The sequence below is a fragment of the Aethalodelphis obliquidens genome, unplaced genomic scaffold (genome assembly GCF_003676395.1).
Source record: "Aethalodelphis obliquidens isolate GAN/ISIS:26980383/991018 unplaced genomic scaffold, ASM367639v1 scaffold24, whole genome shotgun sequence".
In the NCBI taxonomy this organism is placed as follows: Eukaryota; Metazoa; Chordata; class Mammalia; order Artiodactyla; family Delphinidae; genus Aethalodelphis; species Aethalodelphis obliquidens.
In genome coordinates this window covers 18,573,828-18,589,211 of record NW_020837968.1, presented here as the reverse complement: position 1 = coordinate 18,589,211, position 15,384 = coordinate 18,573,828, and the positions used below count along the sequence as shown (strand labels likewise).

Below are 15,384 nucleotides of genomic sequence, written 5' to 3'. Positions count from 1 at the left end.
ATAGTATTGTAAACAATTATTGTATTAGTGGTTCTGGGGACAGGGAAGGCAAGCGAATGTTTACTGAGCATTCACTCTGAACCTGGGACCTATGCTAGGCAACCTCATATACCTTATACGACTTAATTCTTGCAACTACTCCTTGAGGTAGGTATTCTTATTCCCATTTTTCAGATTAAGAAATCAAGGCTGAGGCAATGCAAATCTATGGGGTAGAGATCAGCATGCCCCATGCTCTGCTGATGACACAGGCATTAGTTAACATGTCATTTGGAAGCTGCCACATCTGGCAACTCCCCTACATTTACCTTTCCCGCTCAACGGGGTTTCCTCATGCCTGACTTATTGAAGTTCATGGATTTTCTATTTTGGTGTACAAAGCTAATTAATAGCAACTGAATAACAAAGGGGAAAAGGAGCTAGTCTGTGGACAGCCAGGACTTGAGGACTTGGCAAGAATATTGTTGGAGATGGGGAGAGAAGATTTGTCTCTGACTTGTAAATGGCTATCTTACCTCTATAAGACGTCAAAATGAAGAACTGCCACTTGGTATGTTGTGAGTACCAGGGCATACAGTCACTTTCTCTACAAGAAGGTTATCAAAATCATCTAAAAATTTCTACCAGCTTCTCAGTGACGTATCTGTGGCTCTAAAACGTCTGTGGACTCCCAACCAGTCACATGCAATCAGTGGCAAGGATGGGCCTGCTCACATCATCCCATGTGAGCTAAAAATACCTAGGAAATCGGCTTCATTTCAAAAAGTAAGGATGTGCTCATCAGCACAGGGAGACAATGTGGTAGACAAAATGTTCTCCCCAAATACGTCCATGCCCCTCAATCCTTAGAAACTGTATGTTCTGTTACATGGCAAAGGGACTTCGCAAATGTAATTAAGTTTACAGACCTTAAAATAGGGAGATTGGGGCTTCCCTGGTGGCGCAGTGGTTGAGAGTCCGCCTGCCGATGCAGGGGACACGGGTTCGTGCCCCAGTCTGGGAAGATCCCACATGCCGCAGAGCGGCTGGGCCCGTGAGCCATGGCCGCTGAGCCTGCGCGTCCGGAGCCTGTGCTCCGCAACGGGAGAGGCCACAGCAGTGAGAGGCCCACGTAGCACAAGAAAAAATAATAATTAAAAAAAAATAATAGGGAGATTGGTTTGGATTATGCAGGTGCACCCGATCTAATCACATGAAAGCAGAGAACTCTCTCCAGCTGGAGGCAGGAGAGATGAGGCAGAAGGGGAGGTCAAAGAGATTCAAAGCTTGAGAAGGACTCAATCTGCCATGCTGGTTTGAAGATGAAAAGGACCATGAGCCAGGGAACGTAACTTCTAGAAGATGAGAATGACTCCCAGCTGACAGCCAGCAAGGAAAAGGGACCTCAGTCCTACAGCCACATGGAACCGAATTCTTCCAACAACCTGAATGAGTCTGGACGCCGATTTCCCCCCAGAACCTCCAGATAAAAACCCAGATCAGTTGACACCTTGATTCGGCGCACAGAAGCCAGTTGGGCCCACTCAGATTTCTGACCCACAGAATGTGAGATAACTAATCCGTTTTGTTTTAAGCTGCTAACTTTGTGGTGAATTCTTACGGCAGCAGCAGAAAACTAATACAGACAGTGAACCAAATCCCATTAGAAGTGAGCTGTAATTACAATTTTTTTCCACTGAATAAAGTAACAACATTACAGCTAATTTTGAATGAATTGAAAACTACCCATAATCCCACCATCCTAAAACAAAATAGTTTCGGTTTTTGAATCTCCTGTTCATACACAACCTGACCTGTTTACATACAACAGGAGTATGTACCTGTTTTAAAAAATCAAGGTTAAGGGAATTCCCTGGCAGTCCAGTGGTTAGGACTCAGCGCTCTCACTGCCAAGGGCTCCAGGTTTGATCCCTGGTCGGGGAAATAGCCTGATCCCGCAAGCCGCATGGCATAGCCAAAAAAAAAAAAAAAGAAAAGAAAAAAAAAATCAAGGTTAAGGTGTGCCTTACCGCATATGAAAAAGAGGTGTACAGTCATATTCCAAAAGAGTCACATTGATTCTCTTTAGGTGGTGGGATTAAAGGCAGTGTTCATTTTTCCATTTGATCTAATTTCTAATTGTTCTACAGTAAACATGGATTATTGGTATAAGAACAACAACAACAAGGCAAATATGCATGCAAAGTGTGACTCCCTGGAGATTCCTATATCGGGAAGGAGTCAAGGGGACCTGCCATTTGACTGGCTGGGAGTAGCTCAGGATTCGCCCTCATTCCCTGAATCATCTCCATTCTTAGGAAGATGAGCCTGCTATCCAGAGACAGACCAGGAAGGATGTCCTGAAGCCTTGAGAGTGAAGACCCTGGACAAGTGAAAGCAGAAATGAAGCACTGTCCACTTTGTTGGGACAGCTGGAGGTGAAGAGGGGGCAGGACGGTGGGGTTGGGGGTGAGAAGGGAGGAAGGGCAGGAACAGCCCAACCCATCTGACTGGTGGATGCGAGGATCAGAGGAGAGGAGTGAGGTGGGCAGTCCTGGAAGCTTAGTGAACTCCCCGTTTTCTCTCTGGACTTCTCTGTCTGTTCAGATGGAGTAAAGTGATAGAGTAGGCACCCAAGAAGGCAGGTGGCAGAGAAGGAGAGTATATGTCCATGGCAGAATGGCAGCACCAGGCTTCCTGAGGGTATGTCCTAAGTGGCCGGGTGGGGAGGACGGGTCTTTTCTCATCTCATCTCATCTCATCCATCCAACACTTGTACCCAAAGGAACTTCACAGGCATCAAATGTAATGGCCATGGGAGCCACAGCAGGGGCCGCTGTGCAGACGAAATGAGCCTTTAGAATCAGCAAGGTCATTACAAGAAAATGAAATGGGACTGCCTACAATTAAAATGTATATTTAAAACTTTGTACGCATAAACTTTAAACTTTGGGAAAAAAAAAGATCACAAAGTACCACTAAAAATAGCCAGTTTTGGGCTTCCCTGGTGGCGCAGTGGTTGGGGGTCCGCCTGCCCATGCAGGGGACATGGGTTCATGCCCCGGTCCGGGAGGATCCCACATGCTGCGGAGCGGCTGGGCCCGTGAGCCATGGCTGCTGAGTCTGCGCGTCCGGAGCCTGTGCTCTGCAACGGGAGAGGCCACAACAGTGAGAGGCCCGCGTACCGCAAAAAAAAAAAAAAAAAAAAAGCCAGTTTCTGGTCAGGAGTTCACATGTTCAAGCTTAGTCAGGAGGACCAAGTGCTCTGGCTGCTTCCTGTCTTACGTGGCCTGCCCTGGCTGGGAATCAAGCCAGCACTGGGGGCCACCAACTCGGCCTCCTTTCCCAGGCTCTCCAGTCCTCCTCATATTTCACCTCCACTCCTGGAAGCTGAGGCAGGAGTTACCAAGGCAATCAGGTAAGGGATGGATTTGTGTAAGGGGACTGACAGGTGTGAGATACTGGTGTCTCCTACACCTCACCCCACTCCAACACACACACATTCACACGCACACACACACTCGGCGCACAACCTTTTGTACTGCAGGCCAGAACCAGACGGCCAGGGGGCCCTGCAGCCTCCCAGTGGACCATGGGGAACCCGAGCATCCCTCAGAAGCACAGGCACCGTTAGGAAGTTCTGGTTCCAGTCCCCAAGGTCCTCGTGATGTAGGTGTTCCTTCTGGTTAGTGAGCTCCTCGGCACCTTTCCTAAGGGCTGTGTCATAAGTCCCCCTCTTCCTTCAGCTAGTGTGAGCTGTAGGGTTTCTGGTGTCAGAGCCCACGCTGGTGACAACTAGGCGGGGCTGCAACATGGCCACTACGGGAAGCATTTAAGGCTTCTACACACAGAACCACGAGATCTCACTTTCAGGGATCCAAGCTAAGGAAATAGTCAAAGAGTTAGGCAAAGACTTTCTCACAGTAGTATGAACAATAATTTTAAAAATTGATATAGGTTTTATGAAGATAAGGACTTTTGTCTGTTTTGTTCGTGGCTGGATCCCCAGAAACTGGCTCAATAAATATATATTGAATGAATTAATAAACCTAATGCTGATCTTTGAGAGCATGGCTAAATTAGTACAGTGCATCCATTTAATGGAAGGCTAAGTAGTCACTAAAATCTTGTTTTAAATAACTTTTCAGTGACATTGGAAAATATTGTATATCTAGTATAGAAATTTCAAAACTACATGTATATCATTTATTTCCAACGATGGAAAAGGTATGTATGCATACAAAATAATGTGTAAGGAAACACACAAAAAATGTCTGCAGAAAATGATCCTTAGGAAGTATGGCTATGGGTGATTTTGACTTTTCCTTTTTTTGTATTTTCTAAATTTTTTCTCAATATACATGTATTACTTTCCTAATCAGAGAAAGTTATAGAAATGTAATTTTGCTTCACAGTAAATATTTGGTCCTCACTTTTCAAAAATTAATTAATTTTTGGCTGCATTGGGTTTTCTTTGCTGCCAAAGGAAGGGGGGTACTACTCTTCATTGCAGTGCACGAGCTTCTCATTGCTGTGGCTTCAGTAGTTGTGACACGCGGGCTCAGCAGTCATGGCCCGCGGGCTCTAGGCGCGCGGCTTCAATAGTTGTGGCACACCAGCTTAGTTACTCCGCGGCATGTGGGCATGTGGGATCTTCCAGGACCAGGGATCCAACCGGTGTCCCCTGCATTGTCAGGTGGATTCTTAACCACTGCAACACCAGGTAAGTCCCTGGTCCTCACTTTTAAGGGTCCAGAAACTCAAGAACCAGGGACTTGTCCTCCTGGACGTGATCAACTGGAGGAACATTGCAGAAAGCCTGGGGTTGGGGTGTGGATTATACGGAAAGGCCTGTAGAAAAACTGAGAGAGGCGGTGGTGAACCAACTGTCTCTCCTGCTGTTCTGAGACGCCTCCCTCTTGAGATGCCATCTCCTTCCTCTGTCACCTGTCCCCCGTAGTACTTATATTTACTACTGATGAAAACGTAAACATCACATTTGTGGAGCGTTTTAAAGCAAGTGGCGGTGGTCGGGGTTACTTTAGTCAGGCTCTAAGGAGCCCATCATTTCCTAAACAGAGGAACTGACCCTATTCGCAATCTAGTTAATAAGACCAATCGCGTGAACCACGCAAGTTCAAGTGAGTAACCGCGGCTCCCCCGCTGCCTCCCCGCGCGGGCCGGGAGGGAGCGGGCGGCAGCCGGGGGCCTCCCAGCTCCAACGCGGGCGCACCGAGGCGCCTGGCTCGGAGCCCACAGGTCCCCAAGCTCCTGTCTGAAGCCCCGCCAAGAGCGTCACATTCGCCCCCTCAAATCAGCAACCTGGAGAGCTCCTCTTGCCCTCGAGGTGCGGCTCATGGCCAGCACCAAGGATAACATTAGCCAGACCTCTGACCGGCCTCAGCGCTGAGCCCCACGCGGCTTCCAATAGCTGGGCTCTCCGGCCCCCAGGGCTGGGGCCCACACGAGGCGGAAATCCCGGCTTCACGCGCCGCGTCCGAGATTCCACCCGCCAATCCCGTGCTCAGGAGGCGGGCACACGGCCTCGTCCCGGCCAAGGATTGGTCGCCCTGGAGGGGCGGGGACACTTGGGCTTCTGCGGCGCAGTCGGTGAGTGTGAATGAGGAGGGGTGGCGGGATCCGGCCCGGAAGCTGCGGGCCGCTTCCGGGATTCGGCTCCGGGGCTCTGCGCCCGCTGGGCCCTCCGTTCTCCACTCTTCTTTTAGGGCACCTTTGAGCCGACTTCTGCGGCGGCCCGGCAGACGCAGAGCCTGGAACCATGAGCGTGGGCTTCATCGGCGCTGGCCAGCTGGCCTGTGCCCTGGCGCGGGGCTTCACGGCCGCAGGTAAGCGCCTGGAGGCGGGAGGCGGATGTGCGGACGGTTCCTAGCCTACCCTGTGAACCGCCCTCCACCCCACGAACGTGAATGAATGAAGAAAGGGGAATTTGTGTCTGCTGGGGGAGAGGAAACTCCTCTTAAGCAGCGAGAGAGTCATGCCCGCATAAGGGATTGAGCGGGGAGAAGGACACTAGCAGCCGTCTCCACAACGGTCAGAACGTCGTGGGTTTTGACTCTGCTTTCCCAGGGAAAGCATGGGAACCGGGTGGGCCATGATCCCCAGTTGAAAAGCCCTGTCTTCTCCAGGCATCCTGTCGGCTCACAAGATAATAGCCAGCTCCCCGGACATGGACCTGCCCACAGTGTCCGCGCTCAGGGTAGGTGGGGCAGGGGGGTAACTTGGGAAGAGGGTGAAGGCCCAGAAGAAGGATGGCCTGATGAGCTGAGCCCCTGTGCTGGTCCATGGTCGGCGCTGACCTACCCACCAGGAGCATAATCCTCCACCTTCCATGGGGCAGCTCAGGGTGGTGGGAGCACCCAGGCAGACAGACTTGGGTTCTAATCCAGATACTGGGGTGGTTAGAAGGTTAGTTGAGGTTTTATGTATGGAAAGCACCTGGCGCATAGTAGGTATCCAATAAAATACTCACTTTTCTTCATCCACTGGCTAAGTGGCCTTACGGTCCTCGGCTACTCTGAGACTCAGTTTCCTCATTTATAAAATGGAGACCACAATAGCCACTTAGCTGAATTATTCTGAGGCATAAAAGAGCGTGTTGGGAAAGAACCTGGCAGGTTAGTTGTTCCTCTGTTTAAAAAAAGAATATCTCAAGTCTTCACCCCAAACTTGAGCAGTGTGGGAGAGGATGTCTAATGAGGCGGGCGACAGGCAGTGTCTGTGCCTGGGATGGCTGACGTTACCAGCACTGGAGGGCCCTGTTTCTCCGTATGGAGTCTTAGAGAGATGGGTATCCTCCAGCCTACCCCTGGACCACACAGAGACTGCACTCTGATGAACAAGTGTCTGGAGTTGGAATACAGCCTCACTTCCGACCATTGGGCACTACTAGCATTTCACCTTTCCCTTTGCCACTTTCCAGCCATGGAGACTTATTACCTGGCAGAGGGGTGCCTTGGGTGCCAGAGAAGTGGGGATGGGGTTTTTCCTGGTTGCCATGGGGAAGCTTGTCCGCATCCAGCACCTATGCTCACTTGCCCGGTAGCAACATTGGAAAACTTTGTGCCGGTGGCGGTAGGGGCAGACCCTGAGGGGCTGGGGCAGGGAATTCCAGGCTTGTTGCGGGGTTCGGCTGCTCCTTGGGAGTTCCTGGGCCTAGGGAGGCTGCACACTGTGAGCCCAGTGGTCTCCTCCCGCAGAAGATGGGTGTGAACCTGACCCGGAGTAATAAGGAGACAGTGAGGCACAGTGACGTCCTGTTCCTAGCCGTGAAGCCACACATCATCCCCTTCATCCTGGACGAGATCAGGGCCGACGTTCAGGCCAGGCACATTGTGGTCTCCTGCGCGGCAGGTGTCACCATCAGCTCTGTCGAGAAGGTGCCCATCTCAGCCCTGGCAGTCCTGTGTGAGGGGAGGAGGGGTGGGTGCTAGTGGGACTGGCCACTCACTCGGCCCTCTGCCTTAACCCCAGAAGCTGATGGCATTCCAACCGGCCCCCAAGGTGATCCGCTGCATGACCAACACGCCCGTGTTGGTGCGAGAGGGCGCGACAGTGTACGCCACGGGCACCCATGCCTTGGTGGAGGATGGGCAGCTCCTGGAGCAGCTCATGAGCAGCGTGGGCTTCTGCACTGAGGTGGAGGAGGACCTGATTGACGCCGTCACAGGGCTCAGCGGCAGCGGGCCTGCCTATGTGAGGCCCTCATATACTTACGCAGCCTTCCGGGGACCCAGGGACGCAAGATGGGCTGGCAGGCAGGCCTGGGCTGGGGGTGTCACCCACCTCTTGGGCAAGGCAGGCTGGTGGAGGAGGTCAACCCTTGGAGCTAGTTCCAGTCATCAGGAAAAGTAGACCCTAGGGGGTGCCCCTGAGTGCCTGCTGCCCCAGGGCTCAGTGAGTGTCTCCACAGGCGTTCATGGCCCTGGACGCGTTGGCCGACGGTGGGGTGAAGATGGGCCTGCCGAGGCGCCTGGCTGTCCGACTGGGGGCCCAGGCCTTGCTGGTCAGTATCTTCCACCTGCGTGTTCTGGACCACAGTGTGGGGATGGGGTTCTTAGGGGTCACTGGGCCGGGGCACGGCTTGGTTGGGAAGCTGGGATAAGGATTGGGGAGGAGCAGTGGGTGTGGAGAAGCTCATCTCAAGGGGCACCAGCAGTTTTCTGCTCTAATGCTTCCCTCCTGCCCTAGGGGGCTGCCAAGATGCTGCTGGACTCAGAGCAGCACCCGGGCCAGCTCAAGGACAATGTCTGCTCCCCTGGGGGGGCCACCATCCACGCCCTGCACGTCCTAGAGAGCGGGGGCTTCCGCTCCCTGCTCATCAACGCAGTTGAGGCCTCCTGCATCCAAACACGGTGGGTCTCTCTCCTCCTCTGCCCAGGCCCTCTACTCCCAGCCAGCCCCAGTATGGGCTGCACACCGTCTTGCAGAATCTGCCCTCTTTGGTCCCATTACCAATGCTGGAGTCTGTGCTCTGTTTTGTTTTGTTTTTAATTTATTATTATTTTTTAATTTATTATTATTTTTTTAATTTAAATTTTTTTTTTTAATTTATTTATTTTTATGTGCTCTGTTAATAACCACGATTTATTAGACTTTGTTAGGTAAGGGTTTGTAGGCCTTCATTTAATTCTCACACAGTTCTGATAGCTGGCGTTAGCTTGATTTACAGATGAGGAAGTCGAGGCTTAGAGATACAGCTCTCCCAAGGTCAAACAGCTAGTAAGTGATGGAGGCAGGATTCGACCTCAAGTCTTTGACCTCCAGTCCTGTGATTTTTCCACACTCTCTCTCCCCATCTGATCACAGATAACACTTAAAGCTCTACATCTATGTAGTAACCCCTACTTAGTTAAATAGCACTTCTAGGAAGCTTAGGGGAGTTTTTGGTTTGGGGTTCTAAGTTTGGCTGGTACCAAGTCAACAAGGGTTGGGGGTTAAGTGAATGGGGAAGCCTCATGCAGCTCTGGCTCCTCCTTCAACCTCTTGGGGCTTTGTCTGCAGAGAGCTGCAGTCCATGGCCGACCAAGAAAAGATCTCCCCAGCTGCCCTCAAGAAGACCCTCCTGGACAGAGTGAAGCTGGACTCCCGCACAGTGACCTCACTGACCCCCTCCAGCTCAGGGAAGCTCCTCACGAGAAGCCCAGTCCCAGGAGGCAAAAGAGACTAAGGCAGCCTCGATCTGCTCTTCCCTCTGTGACCGGAGCCCTCGGATGAGGGATGCTGTGCAGTGCAGGGGTAGGCTCAGTCAGTCTTCAGGTCCTTGTGATAAAACCTCCTCAAGTCTGTTCAGACCAAGCAGCACTAGTTTCCCCTCCTGTCTCTGGTTAGAAGGTGCTCTGAAGGGGTGGTGGATGCTGGAAACCAGATGCGGCCCTGCACACCTCACACGGTTACAGGAGAGAGAGGCTGGGACTCCAGTCAGAGCCCCAGCTCCATAGGGAGGTCTGGAGACCTTCAGCTGATGACCCCTTCAACTGGGGTCCTCCGGCTGGAGCCCAATGCAGGGTCAGTTTGTTGCCAAGTCAAGGAGGTAAGAGGTACAAAACATGACAAGAGCTTTTCTCTTTGAATCGGTAAATGGAAAAGAAGAGAGTGACTTAGAATGATCACAGTTAATCAGAAATGCACCTATTAGACTGTTCTATTTAACTCTTGCTTCCGAGGTATACCATTGAAAGTGTGTTATTCAGTGCTGCTAAGCTTAGCTGCTTTAATAAAGCTTTATTTTTTATTACCCTGCTTTTCTTATGCTTTATCTTAAGTCATCATTCTAGAGAACTCGAGGCCCTCTCCAGGTGCTCCAGCTTCGGGAGAGTACTGCCTAAAGGCAAGAAGTAGGGATGAGAGGAAATAAGGGACCAGGCCCTGAGAGCTGTAATGACACCTTGCTCCAGCCTGGCCCCTAGGGTCAGGGTCAGGGTCAGGAGATTGTGTTCTAGGATGGGCCAAAGCTCAGGGCAAGGAAGAGCCAAGTGGCCTTGGTGGGGGGCTGGCCGCAGCCCAGCCACAAAGGAGGAAGCTGCCTGCTTGTAGTGGGCCGGGCGCTACATCGGATCCAGACAGGTGCCCTCCGAGGGAGGAACTATTCTTTTTCTGACTTTATAGAGGATGCCGAGGCCTGAAGAGGATAAGCAGCTTACTCCAGTTGAGTTGTTCATCAGTCGTGGGGCCGTCTACACAGCCGGACTGAGCCCGGAGGTTCCCCCTGCAGGCCGTGTCCCTGGTGCTTGCCCCCACCAGCTCCTGCCTGTGGCACTGGCTTCAACATCAGCTCTGAGTTCACATCTTAGTTCCCACCGCTTTCAACTAGGCGACCTTGGAGAAGGTACTGAATATCTTGGACCTCAAGGTTTCATCCCTAGAAATATGGAGGTCATGCTTCATCAAAAGGTTCTGGTGGGTATGAAATGAGATCGTGTGGAGCTGCTCAGCAGAACATCTAGAACATGTGGACTCTTGTGCCAGTGGAGCTCATCCTTCACCTTCCCCTGAGGAGGGAGGGCAGCTGGGCCCCAACTCCAGCGTATTCCTAGGGGGCCAAAGTGACAACGAGTACGACAATACTAAAAGCTGTCATCTTTAAGCCCTCATTATATGGCAGCCCCTTTGCAAACCCTCTACATAAAGCTTCATGGCCTTAGGAGCTGGGTATAATTAAGAGTAAGAGGTTAAGTAAGTGACCCAAAAAGATGATAGACATTTCACCAAAGAAGATTTACAAATGGCAAATGAGATGCTCGACATCATTAGTTATGAGGGAAATGCAAACCAAAACCCAGTGAGATACCACTTCACGCCCACTGTGTGACTTTTAGTTAAAAATAAAAAGGATAATAACGAATGTTGCAAGGATGTGGAGAAGTTAGAACCCTTGTGTATTGCTGGTAGGGGTGTAAAATGGTGCAGCAACTCTGGAAAACAGTCTGGTAGTTCTTCAAAAGGTTAAACAGAGTTGCTGTATGACCAGGCAGTTCTACTTGTAGATACCTACCCGAGAGAGAGAAGAACAGACGTCCACACAAAAACTTGCTCATGGTTCTTTGTGGCAGCATTACTCAAAATAGTCAAGAAGTGAAAACAACCCAAATGCTGAAAAACTGGTGAAGGGATAAAATGTGTTATACCCACACAATGGATATTATGTCAGTAATAAAAAGGAAGTAGTGACACATGGTACAACATACGAACCCCAAAAACATCATGTTAAGGAAGTTGCTTGCAGAAGGCCACAAATTATATGATTTCATTTACATGAAATGTCCAGAAAATGCAACTCTACGGAGATAGACTGGTTGCCTAGGGCTGGGGTGGGAATGGGACAAGGACAGGGTTTCTTCTGGAGTGATGAAGTGATTTAAAATCAGATTATGGCAATGGCTGCACAACTCTGGACATAGTTATTGAATCGTAAACTTAAAGTGCATGAATTTTAGGATATGTAAGTTACACTTCATAAAACTTTAAAAAAAGGGGCTTCCCTGATGGTGCAGTGGTTGAGAATCTGCCTGCCAATGCAGGGGACATGGGTTCGAACCCTGGTCTGGGAAGATCCCACATGCCGCGGAGTAACTGGGCCCATGAGACACAACTACTGAGCCTGCGCGTCTGGAGCCTGTGCTCTGCAACAAGAGGCCGCCATAGTGAGGCCACACACCGCGATGAAGAGTGGCGTCCGCTTGCCGCAACTAGAGAAAGCCCTCGCACAGAAACAGACCCAACACAGCCAAAAATAAATAAATAAATAAATTTATTTTTTAAAAAAAACTTAAAAAAAAGGAAATAGGCAGTTCCCTTGTGGCATAGTGGTTAGGATTCTGGGCTTTCACTGCTGTGGCCCGAGTTCAGTCCCTGGTTTAATTAGCTAGGAAGTGGTACCAGGACTCAAATCCAAGTCTGATACCAAATTCTGTCTTTCTGCACCTAGCCTGCTGGCAAGCTGTCTTAGGTGACAGGAGACTGCCCTTCATCTCCTCTCCTCCGCCCCCCTGCAAGGCCACCTCCTTCCCAGGCCTAAATCCACCAACATACATTTACTGAGGACCTACTAACTGTTAGGCCCTGGCTCATGCTTTGGTGTGTAGGGTCCCCCTGGCTCAGGTGAGTCCACCTGCTCAGGACCCCCTGCCCTTTGCTTCTGAGCTTTGACTAGGTGTGGTCAGGACTAGATTTCACCAAGGTGGCTGCGGCCCCAGGCCTCCAGGGCGTAGGTGAAGAGGGCCACCCCTTGGAAACCAGTTCCGGTCGCCTTTCTGCGGGGCCTCAGGCCGGCCCCTCTCAGCTGCCCGCCTCCTCACAGGGCTGATGGGTGCGGGGGCTGGAGCTGCAGAGGACACCCTGGACAGAGGGTCTAGAGGCTGGGGCCCGAGCCACCAGGAAAGCCCGTGAATGCCTCCTGACGCCTTGTAGGAGTAAAAGCTGGTGTGACAGGCTAGGGCAGCCTTCCCAAGAAACACGTGCGCAGCACTCCCTCTGCGCCAAGCACCCTGTGAGGCCGGGGTGTGCCGCAGTCAGGAAGACTTGGTCCTTGTTCTGAGTTGCACAAGGGCCGAGGAAAGATGTGGACACAGGGAGGAGAAGTGGAAAACACGGGAAGGCAGAGGAAAAGGAAGCACGGAGATGGGTAAGAGTGAGGAAGGGCGCCAGCTAACCCCCTGCCCGCCCTCCCCCACTCTCTGCTTCTCCACCTGGACTCTGGGGGCAGCCGGGCCTAGAGCAGGCACAGCCCTCGTTTCATAACTGACTTCTCTCAGGACCCCCCAAACACTCCCTCATCTATTGCCTCAGTTTTACTCTCCTGTGAAATGGGGGCACAGGCCCAAAAGTTAGCAATAGTTACTTTGGGGAAGTGGGATTGAGGTTGACTTCTCAGTTGATTTCTTTCTCTGTTTATTTTGCTTTAGATTGTTGCTTGCAATAAGCAGGCATGATCTCCATAGTTAAAAGATTTTAAAATGTTTCCCCTGATCCCCACCGGCAGGCCGCGTGGGGCACAAACACACCCTTCTTCATCCTTGTCCTCACGTGACCATTACTAAGCAACGCTCTGGGGAGGGACACCAGAGAGGCTGACTGTGCTGCTTCCCTCACCGTTCGAGATGGTATAGACAGGCCTTTCTTCATATCTAGTCAAATACTTAAAGCCTTGACCTGTGCTTTGCTTTTACCAATAAACCAGAACGTAGGCAGAATGGATATCGTGTCTACTTGAGATCAGTAGTGTTTTGAAAATGAAATGCACCTCTTTTCAAGGTCCAAGCCAGTGTGGATAGCTTGCTACCTTTATGTAAGAAAAGGAGGAAATACGAAATTGGATGAAGAAACTCTAGAAGGATACACAAGACACCAAGAAGGGGTACTTGTGGGGGGACAGAGGGAAGGAGGCTGACAGGAACAGGGACAGGAGTAACATCTCATTATAAACCTTTTTGCAGTGTACTGATTTAGGAATCATACGAGGGTGTTACCTAGTCACCAAATACATTCTGTAGACCTTCAGGGGGCTGCCGGGCTGCCTTGGCTGTGCAGTGCTCTAGCAGGACGCATTGCCCCAAGGCGGTCAGTCAGGGCTGGAGCGACCCGAGTGCCCTACTCTGGTCTTGCGCTGCATCCAGGAACACTCTGGGCATGAGTGTGTCCTCCTTGGAAAAGGTGGACAAATGGGTGCTCTGGGCCCAGCCTCTTCCTTCCACCTGGGCCCACCTTCTGTGTCACTGTGGGCAGGAGCCCAGCTCTGGGCTCCTGTGGAACCTGGGACTCCTCCCCAGTGACCCTGACCACGTCGTGTGGTAATCATCTGTTTTCCTGTCTGTTTCCACCACCAACTTGGGTGCTTCCAGGTATGGGGAACAGGCTGGGTTGTAGGCCATCCCTCCTGGTCCTAATGCTTGACACCCAGTAAACACAGCTGCATACAGTCATGAATGCATACAGTCATGAATGAATGAATGACAACTCTTCTGCTTAAATGTCAGTTTGGGCTCTTACTTGCTGTGCCTCGAGAAGCTTCCGGTTTACTGGGGTGAAAGCCCTGTGCAGCTCCCAGCCTGACCCTCAACTGTTGAGTTCTGACTCTTTTATTCAATCAGCCAGTGTTTGCTGAGCACTTCTGAGATGCTGTGCTCGTGCTAGATTGGCTGGGTTGTGGGGAACTCAGTGAATTTCTATCCTGGCCACTCTGTCTCGGGGGCATCTCTAATAGTTCACCCTGTTCCTCCCTCAGGGCTGCCTGAGAGCTTTTTCAGCATGTGGACACCTCAAAGCCATCTGTAATTTCATACAGCTCTGGGGTTCCTTAGGTAAGAGGGAAGCACCTCAGGAATGTTTAGGTAAAATGGGATTGGGATGGAAATCAATTTCATAACAGCTTTCAATTTTAGAAAGGGTTACATGGATAAGTGTTCTCTCTTCCTTGAAGATAAAAACAACCAGGAATGCACTCGGTGGGCTGGAGCAGCAATATATTTGGTTAGACATCAGAGACTTCTGTCAATCAAGATACGTCGATAGTGGTGACCTGGAGAAGCTGAGAAACCCCAGCACCTCTTGGGTACTGGTCACCCTGAATTGTAAGACCTGAATATTGAACTGGAATTTCATTTGTAGTATGTTTTCAATTACATCACAGTAAAGATTGTTTTCCTTCTGCCAGCTTGGTTAATGCATTTCTGGTAACAGAAAGAACAAAGGTCTGGGTTCTAATCTTCACTGGCCAGGTGACCTCGTGCAAGTCATTCGTCTGCTTTGGTTTCAATTTATTATTATTACATTAAAATGGAAAAATAATAATAGTTGCATGTGCTTCTCCCAGGGTGGTCTTTGCCTTGGGTTAAGCCTTAGTGAAGGCTGAGTCACTGTGCAGCCTGGTGGCACCTCGGCAGATGACAGTGTTGCCCGGACACAGTGGTGTGTCTCCCACCCCTCCCCCCTCCCCTCCCTCCTGTCTCCCTCCCATCACCCCACCCCCACCCCCAACCCTTTCTGCAATCCCACACCACAAGGTTTCCTCTTTCCTGAGATGGGAAGCCTGGCTGACATTCGTTGTCAAGCAGCTTCTCATTTATAACCTAAAACATAGAAACTTCCTTAATAAACTGACATGTATTTTCTTCCTAAGTGCCAGGCACAATATTATATATGCAATATACATGATCTCATTGAATCTTAATTGAGTAATTATGATGTAGTTATTATTTCCCCATTTTACTGATGGGAATACTGAGGTTTGGAGATGTTAGGAACAAAGCCAATGAAGGGAAAAGCCTGGGTGCTAGAAACCAAGACTCTTTTTCTGAAGCACTGAATGTCCTGCCTCATGCGGGCATGGCTGCCCTCCTCATTGCTCTAACTGAGGGGCCCTCCTGCCGGAACACAAGGAACGACCGGAAA

General features: G+C 50.7%; 1 protein-coding gene and 1 long non-coding RNA gene across 4 annotated transcripts; both read left to right on the top strand.

The window, feature by feature from the left end:
- The first annotated feature begins 5,601 nt into the window (after positions 1 to 5,601).
- PYCR2 (pyrroline-5-carboxylate reductase 2) lies at positions 5,602 to 9,739 on the top strand. Of its 3 annotated transcripts, none has more exons than XM_027122341.1 (7): positions 5,602 to 5,825; positions 6,126 to 6,196; positions 7,197 to 7,376; positions 7,471 to 7,692; positions 7,910 to 8,002; positions 8,200 to 8,351; positions 9,001 to 9,738. In XM_027122341.1, the coding sequence occupies exons 1-7, from the start codon at positions 5,759 to 5,761 to the stop codon at positions 9,164 to 9,166; spliced, it is 951 nt and encodes a 316-aa protein (XP_026978142.1). In that variant the 5' UTR covers positions 5,602 to 5,758; the 3' UTR covers positions 9,167 to 9,738. The 3 variants fall into 3 exon arrangements, with proteins under 3 accessions (XP_026978142.1, XP_026978141.1, XP_026978143.1); XM_027122340.1 differs by having other exon boundaries at positions 5,604 to 5,825; positions 8,188 to 8,351; positions 9,001 to 9,739; XM_027122342.1 differs by having other exon boundaries at positions 5,789 to 5,825; positions 7,264 to 7,376; positions 8,188 to 8,351.
- Positions 9,740 to 11,778: 2,039 nt separating this feature from the next.
- On the top strand, positions 11,779 to 14,646 carry LOC113628568 (uncharacterized). Its single transcript, XR_003436144.1, has 2 exons — positions 11,779 to 14,294; positions 14,414 to 14,646. It is a non-coding gene; the product is annotated as an uncharacterized LOC113628568 (long non-coding RNA).
- The last annotated feature ends 738 nt before the right edge of the window (positions 14,647 to 15,384 follow it).